The following is a 25,391-nucleotide window of genomic DNA, read 5'->3' as shown; positions in this document are numbered from 1 at the left end:
TTGGGTGATGCTTTAGAAGGGATTGTTAGAAGCAAAATAAACTGTGTTCATTGGAACTAATGCAAAATACAACTACAATGTTGTAGGTTTGTTTTGTGAAGTTTGAGGAGACACACTAAAGTAAGAGGTTCTACAAAAAAGTCTGCTGTGTTTTTCCATCGTAACTACAGAGTGGTTGATGAACACAGTACTGCCTGTTAATCTACATGTTCTTTTTCTGAACAGTTATCAGATTGTGCTAACTCACACATGATGTGCATTTCCCGCTAAACGGATGAAGCTGATATTTGGTTTTATCTGGTTCTTATCTTCCTCTGATATCTCTACTGAAAATGCATGAAACATTAACTACATTTACCAGGAAAGACTTCTATATATTATTAAGAAAACTAAATCCCGGAGTTTTAGGGACAACATGTATTATGTTACGAGATCATGTTCTCATTTCAATAAATCATCATTAACTGAATCATTACCCGACTGTAACCTGTCTTGGATGACATAACCCATTGGACAGCTGGAACCAAAATTGTAGGAATAACAATAGTATCAATTAATAATACGGATAAATTATTTATGTGTTTTTGGGCAGAACGATTAGGGGAAAACAAGTGTATTTGCATTAACCCCATTCTTGAAAATAAATAATCTAACACCAGTTTGATGCCTATTCCACGGAGTTCCGAAAAACAAACATGATTTAATACAATTAATAAAAAGGGAGATTTTTTTTACATACTCAGTTTCCCCGCATTAGTCTGTACACCTACAGTCCAACGCTGTCTTCTTGTTACAGTTTGCATATTGACTTTAAGGACTGTTTTCAATTATTTTATCCTTTTTGATAATCTCTATCATATAATATCACAAGATTTATCTTTACAAATATACTAGACCTCACCTGAAAGAGTTCCTTAAACCAATGTCTGATGTGTTGGCCTGTGCATCCAAACAGTCTGTGGTGGTGATGGTTATTGAGTAATATATCATTGCTTCTTCTAAGGAAGTGCAAAAGGGGCAGTGCCACTCTGGTCCCCTGCTGGGTAAGAGAGAGTGAAATAAAGTGGAAAAACTATTTGACTAGAGAGATTATTTAAAGGTCATTAATGCACTTTTACATGGTTTTTCAATGGGGTCCCCGGTGTGTCAAGAGACTCCCAACATATGAGAGAAAAACCACCCTCTCTCTCCACCTTTCTGAAAATCTGCGTTCCAAAACCAGTCTGATTGTCCCGCTGTTATAACTTCATATAACTTAAGTATGTAGATATAATAAGTTGATGTTTGATTTCGTTAGTGACAATTGTGTTTCCCATGGAAAGGCAAGCATTAACTCGCTGTTTTACAGTATTGTTAGTCATACCTGGTAATACATAGTTGGTTCTTTTAACCCTTGTATGGTGTTCATATTGTTGAGGCCTAAAGGCAGCATACACAAAAGCACATTAAAACACCTTCCTCTGTGGAATGTAACAAAGTGAGTTTTTTTATGTTCAACTGTTAAAGCGGCTACGAGTAACATTTAAATATCTTTTAAACAGCCTCATGTTTCCTCTGATAATCATAAATTACCTTTAACAGCAAACGAGACCATCAGTGCAAAGAAAGACGTTTTTAAATAGTTTTTATTACTGCTTTTGGTCTGGTCGCACACCCAGTCCGATTTTCGGTTAGCTCGTGCAAGCTCTATGGTCACATATCCGTATTGGTCGCAGATTTCAGTGTGGCGCAGCAACGTGAATTGAGAAGCCTATCCCTCCAGGTGAGGGAAGGGGAGCGGGAGCCTTGTTTGATACAGTTAGTTGTCGTCATAATGACTGATAACGGGGCTGAACCATAAAAGAAAAAAAAGAAAATGCAATGAAGAAAAGCTAAAAGGGAGAGTGATATAGGCTACGGGGGGACGAGGGCGTTGCCAAGCAACGTGCATACAATTTCACGAGAGCGAAACTAGACTGCAGTGTTTACTCCTAAATGAATGAGCGGTTGGTACTAACACAAAGTTTGCTTTGCTTCACCATCATCAGATAACCATTATCTGAAATAGTAATTATTTACAACAACATAAACACATTACCTCATCGTGATCCATACTAACTGCCGTCTCTCGTTCATTCGCTTTCTGTGAGGAGTCGGACACACGTCTTTCAGCTCCGTGAGAGAGAGTAGTTAGCAATCAGCATTGCAATCAGGTGCGTGTGGCAGTGACTGGCATTAGTTCATGCAGTGTCAAAACCACTCTCACGGAGCCGAAAAGAGTCCTCACACTTTCAACACAAGGACATGCACTATATTGCTCCCTTCTCAGTTCACACTCACGCGCCTGGCACGCGCTAGTAAACAGCTTTGCGACAGCGGGCGTCGTAAAAATGCTACCGTTTTGGTCCAAAGGGGACGCCAACGTGCCATGTTACTCGTAGTGGCTTTAACAATAGAAAGTTTCCATCTATAATGAAGCGGTTCTCACTTTGTAATCGGGGTTATTATCTACATTCAGCTCAAGTGTTTGATATCTCTGCCTTATGTTGGACCATGAATCAAAGTTAATGTCCATAAATTGATCCCAAAGGATTCACTAACGGTGGTGTATTAATGATGCATCCTGTATAATGCTTGACAGTGTGACCATTGTTAATGGCTTATCCATTACTTTATCAGCAATAACAAGAAGCAGGGCAGGATTTTTTCGTTCCTGTTTCAGTTTTGGGCATACGATGCAACAAAATATTTACACTTTTCTTCTTATTCATTTTTTTAGATGTAATCAAATTCCACTTCAGATGAAAAACGGTTTAGTAATTTTAAGAATCTGCTACCTGCCCGATTTCTTGAAAGCATAATAAATAATACATTTGCTTATAGCCATTGCCAAATCTGACATCAACACCAACTGAAAGGGAGATGATTCTGGTCTAGAGGGGAGGAAGGTGAAATAACCCGGAAAACAAGTTGATTCTAAGTTGAGGTTTCTTTATTGGCACACATCGACAGAATAATCATGGACAGAGTACATCCCAGATTCAGCACCAGCTGCATTGTGGATGCACTGGTCATTTCATAATGATGTGCATTGAAAACATAGTAACACATGTTATGCAATATATAAAAAGATATGAGAGTAGATATGTATTGAATACACAGATGCTAATACATGAACATTTTAAATGTGATTATATATTTTAATAAATGCAGTGCATGGTCATCAAATACAATCCCCCTATCAGTGATTAAAGTTTAAGCCTGTATAAGTATTTGACAATTATTTTCTAATAGTCTAAATGTTCCATCTTTTTCCTTCCCTTTCTCTCTCCCTCTTTCGCTCAAGCTGACTGCACACATGTTGTCAATATTCAACTGCTCATCATTGCTGTCCATTCTGCAACAACACAGAGAGGCCAACAGCTTGTCTATTGTCCCTTTTCTCATGAAAATATACAGAACTAAATCTGCAAGAGGACTCAGCCTAAGAAACATATTGCACAGGAAGACAAGGGATTTGACATATCTATTCATCAATCCACGTAAAAAGAGATTTATGATGAAGGGCAAAAACAGAAGCGTATAAATGAGCAGAACCAGAACCAAAGTTGCCACAATTCGTCGTTTTTCTACAAAAGGGACTGACTTGCAAGCAGACAGGGCTTTGAGGGTCCCACTCAGGAAGAAGATGAACAGTGGGAAGGGGAGGAGGAGGAGGAGGATGACGACGGTAGCTCCGACTTTCCTTTCAGACCTCAAATAGAAAGCTAGCATAGGGACAAGAGGAAGGGCCCAGACAATTGCACAAATCACCACAGAGATCTTGATAGTTCGTCTGAAGCGGTACCACAGTGGATGGGTGATGACCAAATACCTGTTATAAAGGAGACACGTCGTCTTTGAGGACTTTTCAAATTATAGGGAAATAAAATGGTCAGACATGGAATAAGCTTCACAAATAGACAGATAGCTATACCTTTCCAGGGCGACACACACCATGAAGCCAACACTGGCCAGCATGCCATATTTGTAAGTATAGATGGAGAAGTGAGACTCCAAAGCCTCATGTTGTGCTTCCATAACGATCATGCTGCAGAGCTGAATGAGGTCGGAGATGAGAAGGTTGATGACGTAGATCGGAGCAACATGATCCTTTCTCACCTGCAGGAAAACATTGGTAGTAGAAAATAAGTTGTCATTTGTTTCATAAAAAATGCTCATATTGAGCTGTATTGATCCTGCCATTACCTTTTATAGCTTTATTGGTAAATGGACTTGTATAGCGCTATATCTCCGTTTATCACAGACTCAAAGCGCTTTACATTGTTTTTGTACACATTCACCCAGTCACACACACATTCATACACCAATAGCAGCAGCTACCACGCAGGGTAGGCTTAGCACTAGGGTGCTAAGCTAACTATCGGGAGCAATTCGGGGTTCAGTGTCTTGCCCAGGGACACTTCGACATGTGGCGGGGAGACAGGGGATCGAACCTCCGACCCTGAACACCAGAGGCGAACTCCCTACCCACTTCGCCACTGCCGCCCCAAAGTTTAGTTATTTGATTTGTAACTAAATGGTGCCATTAATAATGAAAGATGATGCTAGAATGCAAACACAAATGTGGTTAGGATCAAAATCATGAAATAAATGAATGCTAAAAAATTAAAGGTGCCTACAATACTTTGCCCCCTGACACTAAGTCCCTAAAACACATCAAGATCCTCTAGAGACCCAGACTGTACAGCAGACAAAGAAACAGTACATTTATAAATCTCAGTCATAATGTACATACCAGGGAATAAAGAGAGTAGATGGCCACAAGGATCAAAGGAAGGCCGATAGCGATGACAATGTATGTCACCACACGCAAGAGGAAATTTACATTATTGTCACCCTCATCATTGCCGGATGTGCTGTTGCTGTTATTGTAGCTTCTGTTCAGGGAGGTGTTGTTAAAGTTGAAATCCTCCATACTTCACAGTGAGACCTGTTGATGTGTTAATTAAATAAAAAAATGCAAATACATTTTAATTCCTCAATATTTGCTACATTATGTGCAAATACAATCCAATTAAACAATGCATTTATAAATTCCATCTTGTAGTGCAGAAGCAAACCCAATTTTAGGATATACAGTATACTGTAAAATCACCTCTCTATCAATAACCACGAATACAGGTTTGTATTGTATTTATAATTTAAAATTAATTCTCTTTTTTTATTTACAGTTCTTGTTGTTCTAGTTCTTAAGGAACGTGACTCATTTGTTGCCCCACCCGTACACTTCCGAGGTTGAAACCGGCTTTGATTTCATCCATCTACGTTCATATTACCAGGAGGATTTAATAGTGGTTTACATAAAAAGCTAAAACAAACCACACTGACTTGCCTCGGGATGACTTCCTGTTGTTGTTCCTGATGTATCGTGTTAGATGTATTCTCTCTGTAAATGCAACATAAACCTTCTAGTCCGTTCTATCGATGGAGTAGTTTACCAGCTCCACAGGAAACTGATACTAGGATGGGTCAACCACCCGAGCATGGCCACAAACGCTGTCATTAAAGGCATAGCTGCACAAGTAGATGGACAAGTTGGGATGTTATGTCAAATGTGAAGTAAACAGAATGTAATCATTTCCTAATAATTTTTTTCAACATCTATTCAATAAATAACAGTTTATCAGTTTAAACTGATCAAACTTTATTGTTCTTTGTAAATATACACACATTTGTCATTAACCACGTTTCAAAAAAGTTGGGACAGGGGCATGTTTACCACTGTTTTACGTCACCCATTCTGTTAACAAGACCGAGTAAGCGTTTGGGAGCTGAGGACATTATTTGTTTAAATTTTGAAAGCTAAATTATTTAGCATTCTTGCTTGAAATACAACTTCAGATGCTCCTCAGCAGTTCTTCCCAAAGTGGTGAGCCTCAGCCCATTATTTCTTGTGAAGACGGGAACCCTTATGGTTTGCTCCTTTATATCTATTCATGATATTATCACCATGTTTATGAGAGTAATGTTCCAAAAGTTGTTTTTGTTTACATTCTACAGCTTTCCCAATATTGCAATGCCCCTGTCCCAATTTGTGTATATTAACAAAAAACAATAAAGTTGATCAGTTTAAACAAATACGATGTACTGTATTTGTACTGTTATTTATTAAATACATGTCAAAAAGGTTTAGGAAATGATCAGATTCTGTTTTAGTCACATTTTACACAACATCCCAACTTTTGGGGAATTGGGACAGTACCTTATGTCTCTGTGTGCAGTTTAGCGCTTGTGTGACATCTGGAGCTGAGGTTGCAAAGTCCTGTAAAAATGTCCTAAGCGAATCTTAGTGAGTTTCTTAAGTTCAATTGTTAACAATGGAAATGTTCCATCCAGCCATGATGCTCCTGACACAGCACAAAGGAACATCATTCTCATAATGAGGAGTCTCTCACTTTGTACCAGTTGATCCCAAAGGATTCACTAATGGTGGTTGTGCATCCATGTATAATGCTTGACAGTGATAATGGCTTATCCATTACTTCATCAGCAATAACAAGAAGCAGGGCAGTATTTATTTTCTTTTACTGTTTCAATTTTGAGTTAAGTTAAGTCTTTGTTTGTCAATTAATACACATGCAGGGTAATCGAAATGTCGCTATCCCCCCTATACATCTCTAACGCACATGCAGATGTACAGAAGGGGGTTATCGCGCAGGGTCATGGAGAAGCTTTTTGGGTTAAGTGCCTTGCTCAAGGAAACAATGGTAGATGGGCACCGTAGATGCAATACCAGCCGGCGACTAGTGCTACAAATAACACCCTCCTGTCCGGTGCCGGGGATCGAACCAGCGACCTCATGGTTACTAGTCAGCCCCTATAACTCTAGGCCATCCTACCACCCATTTGGGGCATACAATGCAACAATGTCAATACACATTTAAAGTGATTTACTTTTCTTTTTCATCAATTTTGTTCATCTAATCAAATTCCAATTTAGATGCTACCTTCCCTATTTCTTAAGTTTCTGTAAGGATGTCACAGGAGAGCTAAAATCCATTACACTAGCAAGCAAAATATAACAAAGACATTTGCTTAATGGTAGCCTCTGCCCACCATTTAAAAAAGGAGATTATTCTGGTCTAGAGGGGAGGAAGGTGAAATAACTCAGATAACAAGTTGATTCTAAATTGAGGTTTCTTTATTGTCATGCATCGACAGAATATTGATGGACAATTTACATTCCAGATTCAGCACTATAGTGACACATTCTATGCAATATATAAAATTATTTGAGAGTAGATATATATTGAATATACAAATGCTAATACATGAACATTTTAAATGTGATTATATATATATATATATTTTTTTTAAGATACTTTATTGATAGTGTAGAGACAGAGTTGAAATGGGGCAGAGAGGGGAGTGACATGTAGAGAACGACGAGGGGTGGAATCGAACCCGGGTCCGCTGCTGGCCGAGGCCCATGGGGGGGGCGCCCTACCAACTGAGCTCAGGGCACCCCCAAATGTGATTATATATTTAAATAAATGCAGTGCATGGTCATCAAATACAATCCTCCTATCAGTGATTAAAGATTAAGCCTGTATAAGTATTTGACAATTATTTTCTATTTGTCTGCATTCTCCATCCTTTTCCTTCCCTTTCTCTCTCCCTCTTTCACTGAAGCTGACTGTGTACATGTTGTCAATATGCAAACTGATGTTGTCATTGCTGTCCATTCTACAGATATGATTACCAGTCTGGTCATGTCCCACAATTTCCGATATAATGCGATTAATCCTAGTAGCAAGAAGTTCAGCTAATATGTAACCGTCTGTGTTTTGAATATGTATTGATCTATGTACCAATATAACCTATTTTTTCTATTATTCTACATGTTCCATCTTCTCCTTCCCTTTCTCTCTCCCTCTTTCGCTCAAGCTGAGTCCGTACATGGTGTCATTGCAACTGATGACCTGTTGACATCATTGCTGTCCATTCTGCAACAACACAGAGAGGCCAACAGCTTGTCTATGGCCCCTTTCCTCATGAAAATATACAGAACTAAATCTGCAAGAGGACTCAACTTAAAAAACATGAATGACAGTTTACGGAGAGATTTGTCATATCGCAAACGATTAGGAAAGAGATAAATGATGGATGGCAAAAACAGCAGCGTATAAATGAGCAGCACAAGAACCAAAATCCCAACAATTCGTCGTTTTTCTTCAGAGGAGACAGACCTGGAAGCAGACAGGGCTTTGAGTGTCCCACCCAGGAAGAAGATGAACAGTGGGAAGGGAAGGAGGAGGATTACTAAAATCATGATACGAACATTAAACCCCCATAAGTAATTGATTAAAGGGAAAAGAGGAGGGGACCAGACAAAGACACAGACCACCACAGAGATCTTGATAGTTCTTCTGAAGCGGTACCACAGTGGATGTGCGATGACCAAATACCTTTAATACAAGACAAACACATGGTGATCGAGGAAATTCACAATTAGATAGTAATACATTGATCAGACATTGAAGTAGTTCAACACATAGACAGATAGCTACCTCTCCAGGGCGACACACACCATGAAGCCAACACTGGCCATCATACCAACTAAGTGAATAGCCCCGGATATTTCGGTTATCAGCTTATCCTTTGGTTTTGCCTCCAAACCAATCAGGCTGCAGAGCTGAATGAGGTCGGAAATGAGAAGGTTGATGACGTAGATTGGAGCAACATTATCCTTTCTCACCTGCAGGAAAACATTGGTAAAAGTTGACAAGCAGTTGTTAACATGGAGCCTGACTGGAGCTTTCACACCAAAAAATCAGCACCAAGGTCCGAACTAAGGAATATGTTTTACTCCCCTGTATAGATTTCATCTGTGTAGGATTTAGTTTCACATTGCAGTTTTGCCATCAAAGCAATGAACTTTCCATGACATACCAACGTCTGTGGTCATCACCTATAGTGCATACGGAGAGTATTCACAGCGCTTCACTTTTGCTCAAATTTCTACACATAATTCCCCATAATGACATCTTATACCTATACATGCTGTTACAATGTTATACAGTCATGCTAAATGATACCAAAGTGTCAAATAATGATGTACATGTATTTTAGACAAAATTCCTGCTTACTGTCTGGGGTGGCTGCAGGTGGCTGTGCACAGCCTGAAAAGTATGTTGCTGTTCGCGGCACCCTAGTGCCTAGTTTCCTGGATTTTGTGACATTGCAAAAAAGCGGATTTTCCATGTATGGTATTGCTGCTACACGCTCAGACCTGTCCCTGTCCCCCCGTCCCCGCCTGTTAAAATCTGCCCATGCTCACACTGCAGTCCGCTCAGTGTTACGTGAAACTAGGGGGCATGCCTGTTGCTATGCAGTTACCCGGGCTGCTCTGATTGGCCAGGTTCAAACAGAGTGCAGACGGAGACAGAGGGCAGTTATGTTTAGAATCTTAACAGAACGTTTTTGCAGAGAGGTTAAACTGCAGTACCAAAGGTAGACAAATAAAGAAAAATAGCACAATAGGTCCTCTTTAAGTTTGAATCAAACGGAAAAGTCTGAAAGTCCGGACCAAACAAGGAAGGTGTGAAAGCTCCCTGAGTAAATTAGACTAAAACATACAGACTGTCATGACAAACTAAATGAAACAGTGGCGCACATTTGCACCATCATTTTATTTTAATGTTTTATATTTAAGGTCATTAGAACACTTTATATAAAAATAAATAAACTATCAATATCCTTTAGAGACAGGAGACTGTAAAACAGACAGATAACTAAACCTCAGTCATAATGTACATACCAGAGAATAAAGAGAGTAGATGGCCACAAGGATCAAAGGAAGGCCGATAGCGATGATTATACATGTCGCCACATGCATGATGAATATAACATTCTTGTCTTCCTCATCATTCTCGACCGTGCTGTTGCTGTTATTGTCGCTTTTGTTCAGGGAGGTGTTGTTAAAGTTGAAATCCTCCATTCTTCACAGTGAGTGCTGTTAATGGGTTTTAATAAAAAAATGCAAAACGATTTTAATTCCTCAATATTTGCTTTGTCATGTGCAAATACAATCCAATTAAATAATGCATTCATGAAGTCCATTTTGTAGTGCAGAAGCAAACCCAACTTTAGGTTATCAATCAGGACCTCTCTAGCAAAGAAAAAACAAAATCGAAAGTTTTGGATTTTATTTGTATTTCAAAAAAGCATTCAGTTTTTATTTACAGTTCTTGTTCTTAAGGAACGCGACTCACTTGTTGCCCCACCCGTACACTTCTGAAGCTGAAACTAACGCCTTTGATTTCATCCAACTATATTCATATTTTAAATAACTATTACCAGGAGGATTTAGTAGTGGATACCATAAAAAGCCATAAAAACACACTGACTTGCCTTGGGATGATTTCCTGTTGTTGTTGTTGTTGTTCCTGATGTATTCTGTGATCCTCTCTGTAAATGCAACATAAACCTTCTAGTCCGTTCTGTCGATGGAGTCGTTTACCAGCTCCACAGGTGACTGATACTGGGATGGGTCAACCACCCAAGCATAGGCACAAACACTGTCATTAAAGGGACAGGAAAACACAAGTAGATTGAAAAGGACAATAATTGCCTCTGAGATCACTGGCAGCTCCTGACAAGTCTCCCAGGGGGGGCAATTGTTGCCCTGATGGCTAAGGTCCACGGTACAATTAGTTATTTTCTGCTCACCTCAAGTAACCGCTAAATGGCAACATCAAACATGGACAGCATGTACTATAACATATTTTTGGTACAGCTAAATCAAGTTCATAATTATTGTTAACATGATTTTGGTTGAAAAATCCCACTGTGGTCATCAAAAGTAGATTTTCATCTACCATTTTGCCTCCACCTCTGAAAGTGAAAATAATTAATTAATCACAATACTCTGATTGTCGCCATCTGATAACATGTATTTTAAGTGGAGCAGTTGTGTTCTGATTAAACAAATAAATTAATGTTAGCATACAAATTACAATATTTACAGTATTACAGTATTCATAAAATAAGAATGATCCAAGGTGTTAATCAAAACATGGAGTGCTATTTGCTATTTTTTCTATCCTCCTTCTAGCTGATGAACAACGTGCAAAAGAATAATGTGCAATGAATAGGCCAAACTTTGGCACCTGCACCTTATGCACAAGTTCTAGTGCCATAGTTATAGTTACTCATTTTCAATGGCAAGGCAAGGCAAGGCAAGGCAAGGCAAGTTTATTTATATAGCACAATTCAGACACAAGGCCACTCAAAGTGCTTTACAGGGGCAAGATTAGAATACATAAAACACATTATAAAACATTTAAAAGCGAATAAAAGAAGCAAATAAAATAAAAATTGCAAGTTAAAATGGAGACACATTATAAAACATTTAAAAGCTAATAAAAGAAGCAAATAAAATAAAAATTGCAGGTTAAAATGGAAACAAAAAAGTCTTCAGACTCGATTTAAAAGAACTGAGAGTTGCAGCAGACCTCAAGTTTTCTGGGAGTTTGTTCCAGATTTTTGGTGCATAATAACTAAAAGCTGCTTCTCCTTGTTTAGTCCTAACTCTAGGGACTGTAAGTAGACCTGTCCCAGACGACCTAAGGGCTCTGGACGGTTCATAACGTATCAGCATATCAGTAATGTATTTTGGCCCTAAACCATTTAGTGCTTTATAAACCAACATCAGTATTTTGCAATCAATTCTTTGAGTGACAGGAAGCCAGTGTAAAGACCTCAGAACTGGGGTAATGTGATCCACTTTTTTGGTCCTAGTGAGGACTCGAGCAGCAGCGTTCTGAATTAGCTGAAGCTGTCTGATAGATTTTTTTGGAAGGCCAGCAAGGACACTGTTACAGTAGTCAAGTCTACTAAAGATAAATGCATGGATAAGTTTTTCTAAATCTTGCTGAGACATAAGCCCTTTAATTCTTGATATGTTTTTTAGGTGGTAGTAGGCTGATTTATTAATTGATTTAATGTGTTTCTTGAAATTCAAGTCAGAGTCTACGATTACACCAAGATTTCTGGCTTGGGGTGTGGTTTCTAACATAACGGATGTAAGCTGTGCGCTGACTTTTAATTGTTCATCTTTGGCACCAAAGACAATTACTTCAGTTTTGTCGTTGTTTAATTGAAGGAAATTTTGGCACATCCAATCATTGATTTGTTCAATGCACTTACTCAGTGCCTGTATCGGACTGTAGTCTCCTGGTGATATGGTTATGTAAATTTGTGTGTCGTCTGCATAATTATGGTAGCATAATTTGTTCTTATTCATAATCTGAGCTAGTGGGAGCATGTAGATGTTAAACAGAAGAGGCCCAAGAATGGAACCTTGGGGGACTCCGCATTCAATATTTGTCCGCTCAGATGTGAAATTGCCTATTGACACATAGTAGTCTCTATCCTTTAAGTAGGATTCAAACCAGCTTAGTACAGTTCCAGAAAGTCCAACCCAGTTTGCTAGTCGATCTAGTAATATGCTGTGGTCAACTGTGTCAAAAGCGGCACTGAGATCCAGTAAAACTAAGACAGAACTTTTGCCACTGTCTGTGTTTAAATGGATGTCATTGAGGACCTTAACCAGAGCAGTCTCAGTGCTGTGGTGTTGTCGAAATCCTGACTGGAAAACATCAAAGCAGTTGTTCTTTGCTAAGTAGTTATTTAGCTGTTGATAAACAGCTTTTTCAATGATTTTACTTAAAAATGGTAGGTTAGATATGGGCCTATAATTTTTCATGAGTGATGTATCTAGATTGTTCTTTTTTAGGAGTGGCTTGATGACTGCTGTTTTCAGGGCCTGTGGGAATACACCTGTCTGAAGGGACATGTTGACAATTTGAAGCAATCATGCACTGTGCCCCACACAAATTTCCCCATGGGGACAATAAGGTTCAACGTATCTTACCTTATGGCCTGAACACTGTTTGTGAAGCTCTGCAGGGCACGTTTGGTGAAGAGTGAAGACTGCATCAATGTATTTCTTCTGCAGCTTTTGGTACATCATGTCAACATGAGGCATGATTTGATGAAATAGCTGCACGAAAAACTTGAAGTCATGGTCCTGCAGCATCCTCAGGAAGCCAGATGCCTCCCTCACTGTGCTGCTGTCAAATGAGCCGTCTATCCTGATGGCTTCAAAACACACTATGATGTCAAGTAGGTTCTCATAGACTGTATTCACGACCCTGCTGTTCCATCTTGTAGCCGATACTCTTGGCAGCCTCCGTGTAACAACTTGGTCGAGACTAAAAAAAAACGACAAATGCCACTCAAGTCCGAGAAAAAAACCCTCACTGCTGGGACGTGAGAAGTGGCTTGCTGCATAATCAAATTCTGCCATCAACACCAAATTAAAAAGGGAGATTGTTCTGGTCTAGAGGGGAGGAAGGTGAAATAACTCAGATAACACGTTGATTCTAAGTTGAGGTTTCTTTATTCACATGCATCGACAGAATATTCATGGACACAGTGTATCCCGGATTCAGCACCAGCTGCATTGTGGATGCACTGGTAATTTCCCTGTTATATGCACAAAGAACATGTTACACATTATATAGAATATATAAAATGATACAGTGCATGGTCATCAAATAAAATTGTCCAATAAGTGGTGGAAGAATAAGCCTGGATAGGTATTTGATTCTATTATTTCTATTTGTATACATTCTACTTATTTTTTGTTCCCTTTCTCTGCCTACCTGAAGCTGACTGCGTACATGTTGTCAATATTCAAACTGATGACCTGCTGTTGTCATTGCTGTCCATTCTGCAACAACACAGAGAGGCCAAAAGCTTGTCTATGCCCCCTTTCCTCAGGTAAATATGCAGAACTAAATCTGCAAGGGGACTCAATTTAACAAAAGATAATGGACAGGTAGGAGAGGGATTTGTCATCTTACTTCCAATGCATGAGTAAAGAGAATAATGATGCTAGGCAAGAACCGCAGGGTATAAATGAGCATAACCAGAACCAAAACGGCCACAATTCTTGGTTTTCCATCAGTTGGGACCCACTTGGAAGCAGAAAGGGCTTTTGACGATGAACAGTGGGAAGGGAAGCAGGAGGATGACGGCTAAGAAGGTTATTAGGACCATCAATGTAAAGTGAGTAAAGGGACAAGAGGAAGGACACAGACAAAGGCACAGACCACGGCAGAGATCTTGATCTAGGATAGAATCAGCATCTACAAAGTACATCCATGCTCCCCACTGTAAGTCCCAATGGATAGGGCACTCTAGATCAGCCACAGGGCATTAGCAAACTAAGCAGTTGCTTAAGGCTCTTGAAGGCAGTTAAGTGTCTACTGTAAACAGCACAGCTATAATCGATGCAATTGATAATGGTTGTATTGTATCAAGCATTGACGTAGTCAATCAATTTGGCAGCACTAAGGTGGGAGGGGGCCCCTAATCGGGCCAGCCCTGGAGCACTCCCTATCTCGACTACATAAGGTTCAGTTTCCTTCTTCCAGGTGTAATTCCTGTCCTTGTCTTTACTTGACATGGACTCATTTGTCTTTCCTCAGCTGATTCCAGAGGATTCTTGTCTAGCTGTTACTGCCTACATTGAGGTCCTGCTGGCCGATTCATATATAAGTTAGGGCTGGGCCATATATCGAATATATGCGATGTATCGCAAGATGTTCTCCACGGGATTTATAAAATGACCCTATCGCGACCATCGAATACAAATAGTTTTTATGGCCGCCGCCACCTCGATGGTGTTCGCTTCTCTCGCTCTTTCCTGTGGCTCTCTGCCTCACAGACTCACATGCATTGGCAACTCACTCACTCCCCCCTCCCAACCAGAGTCTCCTGGGCGCGCACCTGTGACGTAGTCTGCAGTGCGCCCTGTGTGTGTTTACTTTTATCGCTATGTGAAAACAACGAGAGGGGGAGAAAAAAAGACGAGGGCTCTTGTGCTCTTATGACAGCCGAACGAGCGAGTGGAGGGGGGCGCGAAAGACGGCGATGGTGGCCGTCGTTCATAGCATGGACCTTTTTTGTAGGTCCATGGTTATGAGAAGAAGGCTACACAGGCGAACGACCGGGGGAGGCGGGCGCACATGACAGCATTAGCGGCCGCTGTACACAGCACAGCCTGCCCTGGTCCTTATGAGAGGAAGGCTAGTGGCTACAAATGCGAAAGAACGGGGGAGGCGGGTGCTTGACAGCATAAGCGGCCGCTGTACAGAGCCTGGTCCTTATGAGAGGAAGGCGAACGAGCGCCGTGGGGCGGATTACTCCAACTTCATGGAGAGTTTTTGGTCCAACGTCACATAACCACGGCATCACATTTATTACGGGCAGCCTCTTATAATAGGTCCATGTCAGCACCAAGGGAGGTGCACACCGTTTATTAACTAAAAGTCTATGTAAAGTAGGCTACATTTGCGAGTATTTTTTATAAAATAAAACATTGACTACTATTATGGAGCAAAACCTGTTCTGCATTTAAAGTGTGGCTGCTATCTTCAGGGGGTTAGTGGTGATAAACAATTAGTAAGTGGTTGTAATGAGTCATAATTAGTGTTCTCAGTTTACAGATTAACAGAAGATGGAAAAAACTGTTTCCAAATAAAATAATGCTGGATCCATTGTATGGGAGTGGAAGGATGTGGAATAATCAATACAATGTGCAAACTCTTTGCCATGTGCAAGTTTCAAATTGTTCCAATAGAAAGCACTAAATAATATAAACAAGATGTTGTTTCATGTAGCCTAATGCATCGTTAGTGCATACACATTTTGCAGGGACTATTTAAAACATATTAGTGGTGTGATGTTATGCAAAAAATAAATTAAATTGAGCATTTAGGATGTGCTCTAGAGGAGATTTGAAATAAATCGAGATATATATCGTGTATCGAGATATAGTAAAAATAAATAGAGATATTGATTTTAGCCCATATCGCCCAGCCCTAATATAAATTATATGCATGCAGAGAGTTACACATTCTGTGAAAGATATATAATGATATGAGAGTAAATATAGATTGATGACATGCATGGAAATACATGAACATTTGAAATGTGGTTTATCTTTTAATACATGCAGTGTCAAGGGGTCCTATCAGTGATGAAGGATTGAACCCTGATAAGTATTAGACAAGTGTGTTTTTATTTGTTTACATTCTCCTGTTTTCTCCCGTTTTGCTTCCTCTCTCTCCCTCTCTCTCTGAAGCTGACAGCGTACATGTTGTCATCATTGAGACTGAAACTGATTCCAAGCTGTTGTTATCATTGTTGTCCATTCTGCAACAACACAGAGAGGTCAGAAGTTTGTCTATGGCCCCTTTCCTCATGAAAATATACAGAACTGAATCGGCAAGAGGACTCAACTTAATAAACATCAAAGACAGGTTGTCAAAGGATTTGTCACAACTTACTCCAAATACCCCAAACATGTAAAAAATTGTGTTTGGTGTAAACAGCACCACATAAATGAGCAGCACCAGAACCAATATTGCCACAATTCGTTGTTTTTCATCAAAGGGGACCGACTTGGAAGCAGACAGGGCTTTGAGGGTCCCACCCAGGAAGAAGATGAACAGTGGGAAGGGAAGGAGGTAGAGGACGATATTTATGATCCTATAATCTACAAACTTCCAATAATAAATAAGTAAAGGGACAAGAGGAACGGCCCAGACAAAGGCACAGACCAACACAGAGATTTTGATAGTTCTTCTGAAGCGGTACCACAGTGGACAGGCGATGACCAAATATCTGTAATACAAGACAGACACTTGGAGTTTGTTGTGCTTCAAAATTACACAGTAAGACATTGATCAGACATGAAAGTATCATCACACAAAAGACAGATAGCTACCTTTCCAGGGCGATGCACACCATGAAGCCAACACTGGCCATCAGACCAAAAAAGTGAATACACCTGAAGATGTTTCTTATCTTTTCTGAATTCTGATCTTGCGACTCCCAAACGATCATGCAGCAGAGTTGAATGAGGTCGGAAATGAAAAGGTTGATGACGTAGATCGGAGCAACATTATTATGTTGCACCTGCAGGAAAACATTAGTAAAAGTTGACAAGCAGTTGTTTACATGTAATAAATCAGATGCTGAAAACACACAGACTTTGAAGACCAACTTAAAGAGCACCTATTATGCTTTCTCGTCTTTTCTGACATATAAATGTTGTTATAATGTTATATAGTCAGGCTAAATGATTGATGACCTTTGCAGAAAGCCTATATAGCAATCTGGAAATCTAACCACCCAAAAAAGCATAGCAAAAGGTGCTATTTAATGAAAACTGTGCCGCACATTTCCACCATTAGGGATGTTAAACGACTCATTATTTGCGTGTCGACGTATCGGAGGCATGAATTGACAAATCGATCGATTTACTGTGCCATTCAGAAAAAAAAAGGCTGTGTGCCTTTTTTTGTGGCAGCAGCACGCAGTGATGGTGCTGATAAGAATGAGCAACTGCGCTTTCCTTTAAGCAACACTGCTGCCGCCCGATGTGTGTCTTCAGACTTCATTTGCATCAAAGCCTTTTTGATTATAAAAATTAGAGGCTTTAATTTTAAAAATGCTGTGCGTCAGAGGTGAATGTAACTTACTCGGCTGAAAACAGAAACTAACGGAGGGAGGCGGCTCAGTCCCTTCAGTCGCGCTGTCAGCTTGCCGACATGATTCTGTGTATTCGGGCTCGAGACATACAAATAGATCGCGGAAGTCGTTCCCGTAGACAACATTAACGGACAGGATACCCCCGGTTATCATTTTAGCTGTCAAAACACCGTTTTTTTTGCAGCGCGGCTCACTCGCTTACACTGGCGGGGTCTCCCGGTGATTTTCACCGTCAGAGCGTTCCACTCGCAGCTTTGCTCGGGCGGAGGCTTTGTGTGAAGGTAATTTAACATAATGTCATAGACGAATGTTATAACTTAATGCTGCATATTTAGCACTGCACTGTTGACCCACACCGGACATGTAATGCGCGCACATTGCAGAAATGAGGCGCCTGCAGCGCGCTCGCGACCAGACGTGAACTTGCATCCCATGTCCCCAAAACATCTAATAAAGTAAAACCCCTGATTTACTGATTTCTATTTTTAGAGTCGTCTTGCACCAGTCGAAAACCGAGTCGAGAATCGACACATTGTTCACATCCCTATCCACCATACCATTTATTTCTTAAAAAATTACAGGTCATTAGAACACCTTATCCCAGCCCCCAAAACATATCATATTTAGAGACAGACTTTAAAACAGACACACAGATAGACAATAAATACATCTCAGTCATACCAGAGAATAAAGAGAGTAGATGGCCACAAGAATCAGAGGAAGGCCGATAGCGATGATTATGCATGTCGCCACATGCATGATGAATATAACATCCTTGTCTCCCTCATCATTCTCAATTGTGCCGTTGCTTTTGTTGTAGCTTTCATTTTGTGAGATGTTGTTGAAGTTTAAATTGTCCATTCTTCAGAGTGACACCTGTCAAGCACATTATGTAAAGAATATTTTAATTCCTCTTAAATTTCTTACATTGCGTGCTAATGCTATTTAAACAAATACAACTTTTTTATATAGTACTCTTGGTAGAGAAGATGCATACCACAATCTAGCTATCAGCAAATCTCTATCAAGAAAAGCGGACGATTAGATAAACCCTGTATTTCTATTTTAAAAAGTATTTTATTTACGTCCATGTTTTGGTTCTTATTCGCAAGGAATCCAGCTCACTTGTTGCCCCACCCAAACAATTCCAAGGCTGAAACTAACGCCTTTGTTTTCATCCATCTACGTTCATATTGCCAGGAGGATGTAGTAGTGGTTTCCATAAAAAGCTATAACGAATCACACTTACTTGCCTCCTGATGACTTCCTGTTGTTGTTGTTCCTGATGTATGTTTTGATCCTTTCGGTAAATGCAAAATAAACCTTCCAGTCAGTTCTGTCAATGTAGTCTTCTACCAGCTAAATAGGAAAGTGGTACTGGGATGGATGACCCACCCTCAAATACATGCAAGCATACAAGCACGCAGGCACGCACACAGGCACACACACGCTTTTATTAAAGGGATAGCAGAACACATGGAGAAGGGTGGACAATAATTGTCCCACAAGAACTGTTCCTGCATAATGCGTATAACATTTCTTAATTTCGCCAGGGAGGACTAATAAAAACTCAAAAGGCCCAGAATATAAAATAAAGCATTTGTAAAGTGAAAAAAACTAGGACAAGCTTGAAGTGAATGCAAATATTTTCCATTTTTGTTTAAAGAAGTGAATCTTACTATAGCTGCAAAAACATTAACAATTTCAAACTAAATGAAATATGTGTTGATATAGAATGTTATCTTTATTGCAGAGCAAATAACAGCTGTTTTCCGATCACCCTAAAAGCTATTTGCCTTCCACTGAAACTCCAAAGTCAAACTAATATTAATCAAAGACAAAATATTGAAGGAAGTGAAAAAAATATGGATATACATTAGTTGTATCTAAGAAAAACAAATTTAAAACAACACATACAGAAACTGTTATAACTTTTAGCATCAACTTGTCAACTAAAAAGTATCACTTTTAAGTGCAAAATAAATAGGTTCTTATCTCTAATGCAATTACACTATGGGAACTACCCGCATTGCACATTTCTAGGAACTTCCATTAGTAGGAAGACTTATACTCACTGGGGTTATCAACCAAACAAATCCTACCACAATCAGCAAGCACAAAGTAACATGCTCTGTGCGTGTGTGTGGTACATTACGCAATACATCTGAGATCTGATCTGTCTTTGATCTGTCTATGGTTTGTATGTCTTAGGACTTAGTGAAACAGTGCAAGATTACATTTGTTATTGGGGTTAAAAACATGTCTCCTAAACCCCCCGTACCCCCAAAAAAAATCTATTTAGGGTGCTTTTTTTGGCACCCATTTGGACGTTTTATTTTTGGGAACTTTTTTGGTGGTGGTGTTTGTTCACACAACATACAATATCATCAACAAAACATTTATGAGACAGATACAGTTGAATACATTTTATTTACAGGGCAGATATTTATGCTGTGGGAGACGAGAACACATACTTAACTTAATTCTATTTTGCCTTTTAAGATATATTTTATAATTGGTTTAGCCTGCTAATGGGAGATGGGGCCCGGGCTGTTTAACATAGGGATCCTATTTCCCTACTTTCCCTACTACACTGACTTACAACACTAAGCCATACAACCCATTCAGCCTTTCTGTAAGAGTCATTATCACACATCAAATGTTTTTTGTTTAAATTTATTTCGAACATGTAAAAGAAAATAATGAAGTTACACAAAATAGAAAGCATAATTAGATATGTTGTTTCATAAGTGATCGTTAAACACCCATTTATACTGTTTCATACATACATATTGTTACTAATACATGGCATACAGCAAGGTTGTAGGTTTGGTTTCCAAAATAGGGGATACAGATTGAAGTCAGAGGATCTTAAACAACACATTAAAAACTAAATAAAATAAAACAAATAAAAAAGTAATTTAAACTAAAATGACTTTTGGTCAGAGTCTGCTGTTTTGTCCTGTGTCCACACAGTCGGTGATGAAACACAGAACTGCCTGTTAATCTACATCTTGTCTTTCTGAACAGATATCAGATTGTTCTTATTTACACATCACATGCATTTCCTGCTTCTAATATAAGGCTGATATTTGGTTTCATCACGTCCTTATCTGCCTCCAATATTGGTACTGAAAGAGCACATCACTTTTTACCATTAATTTGACCAAAATACTACATAACAGACCAGCATTAAGTACATCAGAAAGACAGAAATAAAGTGCTCGACTCTTAAATTATTCTCCTCTCAGAAATAGATAACCTAAAGAAATTATATGACATTTTGGGAAATATGCTTGATAATTGTTGTTCGATCTCTGTTCGTATTAGCTAAAGACATACAGTACAGTAGGCTCCAAAAACATATTTGTAACTCAGTGATTAGGCAAAAGGCAGACATGTACATTTTGTCAAGCTGATCCTTTGTTGACCTTCAAGAAATGTTCAATTTCAAACCACACACACACACACACACTTTGAATCACACCCTAAAACTAACCACTAAACCACTTCCACTAAAACACCAAGAATCTGACTTCTAAACTTTGCTCACGCTATGGAGAGACCCTCTTCCTCTGCTACCTACAAGCTGAAGCTGTGTACATATTGGCATTAGTACATAGTAGGGTTGCAAAGGGGTGGAAAGTTTCCGGTAAATTTCCGGAAACTTTCCACAGGAACTTTCGCTCGGGAATTTTGGGAATATTCAAAATTGGAAATTATAGGAATTAACTAAATGGCGGAAATTTAAAAGATTTTTTTTTCATATCCCGACATAAATCTAAACATTTAAACACTATGTTTGGTCATAGGCAGACAGACATCCATGCAAACTAATACAATAAAAAACATTACATTTCAACAGATTTATTTGTAAGAATAACTTTAACAAGTTTTGATTATTTTATGAACAATCAATAATTTCACTGAACAACAAAGATGAATGTCGAGTAAACTATTACTCATCTGTCTGACCCCACCCATTCAAAAAATACATTAAAATGCCCCTTCATGTGATGGAGGAATGCACAGTGCATGTAGGGGGCGTGGCCTCAGTACCCCTGCAGTAGGATGTGTGCTATGTGCAATTTGCCAAGTGTACTTGCATAAAATCAGGTTGTTTTAGTCAAGATTATGCTAAATATATTTTCCCCAACTATATTTAAAATCACAGTTTAAGCCTCTGTAAACCTGGTCTATTAAAAATCAATATATGATATCAAGTTTGGTGTCTCAATAGCCTTTAAAAAAAAATCAGATTTGAAATTAAATGTTCATAAATATATTAAAACTTAGTTGAAAAAAACTGCTTTTTACAGTCTAAAACGTTTGCCAGGACTTAAATAACATAGTTAGGAGAATTTAGTGCATTTGGGTTGCTTTGAATTTAGTAAATTCCCGTTTATTCCCATGGAAAGTTTCCAACTTTGAAAATTCCCGGAATTTTGCAACCCTAGTACATAGCCAGTCTGCTCAGTCTGAGGGTGTCATACTGTATGGAATGTAAAGGCCACTGAGGCAAATTTCTATTTGTGATATTGGGCTATACAAATAAAACAGATTTGATTTGACTCAGTTCCGACAAGTTGTTGTAAAATGCGACTAATCCTACAGCTAACAGTTCAGGTAAAACTTAACAGTTTGCGTTTTGAATACTAATTGGACTATGAAACAATACACCCTCTTTTTTCTATTATTCTACACGTTCCATCTTTTTCCTTCCCTTGCTCTCTCCCTCTTTCTCTCAAGCTGAGTCCGTACATGGTGTCATTGCAACTGATGACCTGCTGTCTTCATTGCTGTCCATTCTGCAACAACACAGAGAGGCCAACAGCTTGTCTATGGCCCCTTTCCTCATGAAAATATACAGAACTAAATCTGCAAGAGGACTCAACTTAAGAAGCATATAGGTCAGTCTGCCAAGGGATTTGTCATATCTTATATCCAATACATCGTGAACGGAACAAATTACATTGGGCAAAAACATCAGTGTATAAATGAGCAGCACCAGAACCAAAACTCCCACAATTCGTCGTTTTTCTTCAGTGGGGACCGACATGGAAGCAGACAGGGCTTTAAACGTCCCACTCAGGAAGAAGATGAACAGTGGAAGGGGAAGCAGGAGGAAAATGATCAAGATGATTAATTGGACTTTTGGATATAACCAGAAGTATGAAGTAAGGATATAGACGAAGGGAATAGCCCAGACGATTGCACAAATCACCACAGAGATCTTGATAGTTCTTCTGAAGCGGTACCACAGTGGACAGGCGATGACCAAAAACCTGTAATACAAGACCGATACATGGTGTTAGAGGAGCTTCACAATGATAATTATACATTGGTTTTTAAACAAGTAGTTTATTCAAACAAGTAGTCCCATTAAAATCAAGATTTTTTTTAAGAGAGACATGTGTACTATACAAGATAAAAAATTTAAAAAAAACACATACAGTACACTCAATACAGTTTGATCCACGATACTTCAAAGACTAGCAATACAACAATCTAAGAAAAGCAATAAAACATTTGGCTAAAATTATATAGGAGCTACCCTTTTTTTGAATTGTTTTTGTTGGGGTATTTCTTTGCTTTTAATAGACAGTTTTGGAGAGACAGAGTGGGGAATGACAAAAGGAGCCACGAGCACCAACCTCATAAGAGCAACCTTTTTTTAAATGTTCAAGTGATATAAGAGAGTATAACTCCATAGATTTTTGTATCTCATTCCACACAGACAGATATCTACCTTTCCAGGGCCACACACACCATGAAGCCAACACTGGCCATCAGACCACCGGTGTGAACACATAAGCTGATGTCGATCATCACTTCATCCTCATGTGTTTCCCGGAAGATCATGGCGCAGAGCTGAATGAGGTCGGAGATGAGAAGGTTGATGACGTAGATCGGAGCAACATTATTATTTTGCACCTGCAGGAAGATATTGGTAAAAGTTGACAAACAGCTGTTCACATGGAGACTGACTGGGATATTATGAATACTCACAGACTGTGCTACAACTACATTTACACAATAAATTATTTTAAGGAAATCTGGCAGTAAGAGTCTGCCGCTCCCCAGGTGACTGAGCTGTTTTTTTATGTCTTTAACTTACATTTTGTTTTTCAAACATTATTGCATGCACAGAACTTCTGCATTAATCAGTATTTTGTGTAGCTGGGAATTTGTTTACTTCAACAACTGTCTGATCAACAGTCAGAGGAATGATACTGCACGGAAAGAAATGAGTAGGCTTTTTTAATTATGATTGTAACAGACAAAATTCTTGCCCTTTGTTACAATAACAGTGTGGGTGGATAATAGGCTACACACCTATGATGCGTAAACACACCTAGAGACCGGTTCTACCTGCTCAGAGGTGATGGTGTTTTTTAATAATCCAAGTAGGCTAATCATTGCACCGGAACGCCTACAGGATAAACACAAAGTTGATTTGTCACAATGACAATGGTCCTAATTGTGATTAAATCGTGTTTGTGAACTTTTAACACACACATCTGGGTTTGCCTACACCATTTTTTGATTTTTTTTAGTAGGAAAATGTCCACCGGTTACTTATAAATAAGGGCAAATATAATGTAATGCTGATATCTAGCAGGTAATGTTTGGTATTTTTTACTATCATAGTTTAGCTTCATAAACTAAAATGCTAACATCTTAGTTTACCATCTTAGGATAAGAAAACACATTTTTACAAATTTTCACACACACACACACACACACACACACACACACACACACACACACACACCTCTATACATAATAAATATAAGTGAATATGGTGTACATACCAGAGAATAAAGAGCATATATGGCCGCAAGGGTCAGAGGAATGCTGATAGTGATGATTATGCATGTCACCACGTGCATGATGAATTTAACTTTGTTGTTGTGCTCTTCATCAGGATCATCACAGTCTAAGGTGAAGTTAGTGGAATTAAAGCTTTCGTTCTGTGAAGTGTTGAAATAGTCCATTCTTCAAGTGAGACCTGAAAAATATACAGTAGCTATATGTTTATGTATATTTTAATTAGGGCTGTCAAAATTAACGTGTTAACGCAGGGTGATTAATTTCTGGAATTATCGGCGTTAATTTTTTTAACGCATTTAACGCATGTGCAGAATGATCCGCCCCGTAGGCTACATCCCACCGGCTCTGTACTACAGTCACTCTTAACGTTGTGGCTGACCCAGGATCAGTAGCTGCGCGCAGCCAAACATAGCAGCACGTTAGCCTGTGCCGTGTTTTAAAGTTTTAAACTGCTAACGGCCACGTCTGTGTCACGGGCATAGTTAGTATATCAAATCAACTGCCGCGGGTGGCAGTTGATGTCGAAGCAACAGGAGGAGAAACAGTGTCCGCTCTGTTCAGAGCCTGCGAGGTCACAAACGTCTGCAGTTTTCAGAGGTGTGTGTGATCAGACAACAGTCCCCTAGGACGTGGTCGCGTGTACAAACGCACGCACCCACCCACGCACTCACGTACGCACACACACACACCGCGGACTGTAATCAAGTAGTTGTATTCAATAATGCACAACCTATAGATTCACCAAATAAATGCCATTCTATAGCCTATCCTATATTTGCCCAAAGACATAGTAAAGAGACAGACCAATTGAATTATGGTTTGGTAGGTAGGCCTATATATTTTAGTTTGATTTTTTTTTAAATTCAGTATTAAAACCCATCATTTGGATTTTCAAAAACAGACTAATTTTAAATGTACATATCCACCTTCTGTCATTTGTCTTTCCG

General features: G+C 39.2%; 4 protein-coding genes across 4 annotated transcripts; all 4 read right to left on the bottom strand.

Annotated features, from left to right (window-relative positions):
* Window positions 1–1,404: 1,404 nt before the first annotated feature.
* On the bottom strand, window positions 1,405–4,957 carry LOC307257549 (ovarian cancer G-protein coupled receptor 1-like; the record flags this gene model as incomplete). The annotated part of the gene is made up of 4 exons (XM_080036810.1): window positions 1,405–1,419; window positions 3,331–3,853; window positions 3,956–4,140; window positions 4,778–4,957. The coding sequence occupies 4 exons, from the start codon at window positions 4,955–4,957 to the stop codon at window positions 1,405–1,407; spliced, it is 903 nt and encodes a 300-aa protein (XP_079892936.1).
* Window positions 4,958–7,924: 2,967 nt separating this feature from the next.
* Window positions 7,925–9,982, bottom strand: LOC307257547 (G-protein coupled receptor 4-like; the record flags this gene model as incomplete). Its single annotated transcript, XM_080036808.1, has 3 exons — window positions 7,925–8,450; window positions 8,553–8,740; window positions 9,803–9,982. The coding sequence occupies 3 exons, from the start codon at window positions 9,980–9,982 to the stop codon at window positions 7,925–7,927; spliced, it is 894 nt and encodes a 297-aa protein (XP_079892934.1).
* A 492-nt stretch (window positions 9,983–10,474) lies between these two features.
* Window positions 10,475–16,884, bottom strand: LOC307257546 (rhodopsin-like; the record flags this gene model as incomplete). The annotated part of the gene is made up of 4 exons (XM_080036807.1): window positions 10,475–10,525; window positions 12,920–13,146; window positions 16,211–16,740; window positions 16,844–16,884. 4 exons carry the CDS (start codon window positions 16,882–16,884, stop codon window positions 10,475–10,477), a joined length of 849 nt encoding a protein of 282 aa, XP_079892933.1.
* A 5,470-nt stretch (window positions 16,885–22,354) lies between these two features.
* On the bottom strand, window positions 22,355–24,608 carry LOC307257545 (uncharacterized protein; the record flags this gene model as incomplete). The annotated part of the gene is made up of 3 exons (XM_080036806.1): window positions 22,355–22,895; window positions 23,360–23,544; window positions 24,426–24,608. The coding sequence occupies 3 exons, from the start codon at window positions 24,606–24,608 to the stop codon at window positions 22,355–22,357; spliced, it is 909 nt and encodes a 302-aa protein (XP_079892932.1).
* Between the last annotated feature and the right edge of the window lie 783 nt (window positions 24,609–25,391).

The sequence above is a fragment of the Ammodytes marinus genome (genome assembly GCF_949987685.1).
Source record: "Ammodytes marinus genome assembly, chromosome: 11".
Taxonomy (NCBI): Eukaryota; Metazoa; Chordata; class Actinopteri; order Uranoscopiformes; family Ammodytidae; genus Ammodytes; species Ammodytes marinus.
Note: the sequence above shows the minus strand (reverse complement) of the source record. Positions and strands in the feature narration are given on the sequence as shown.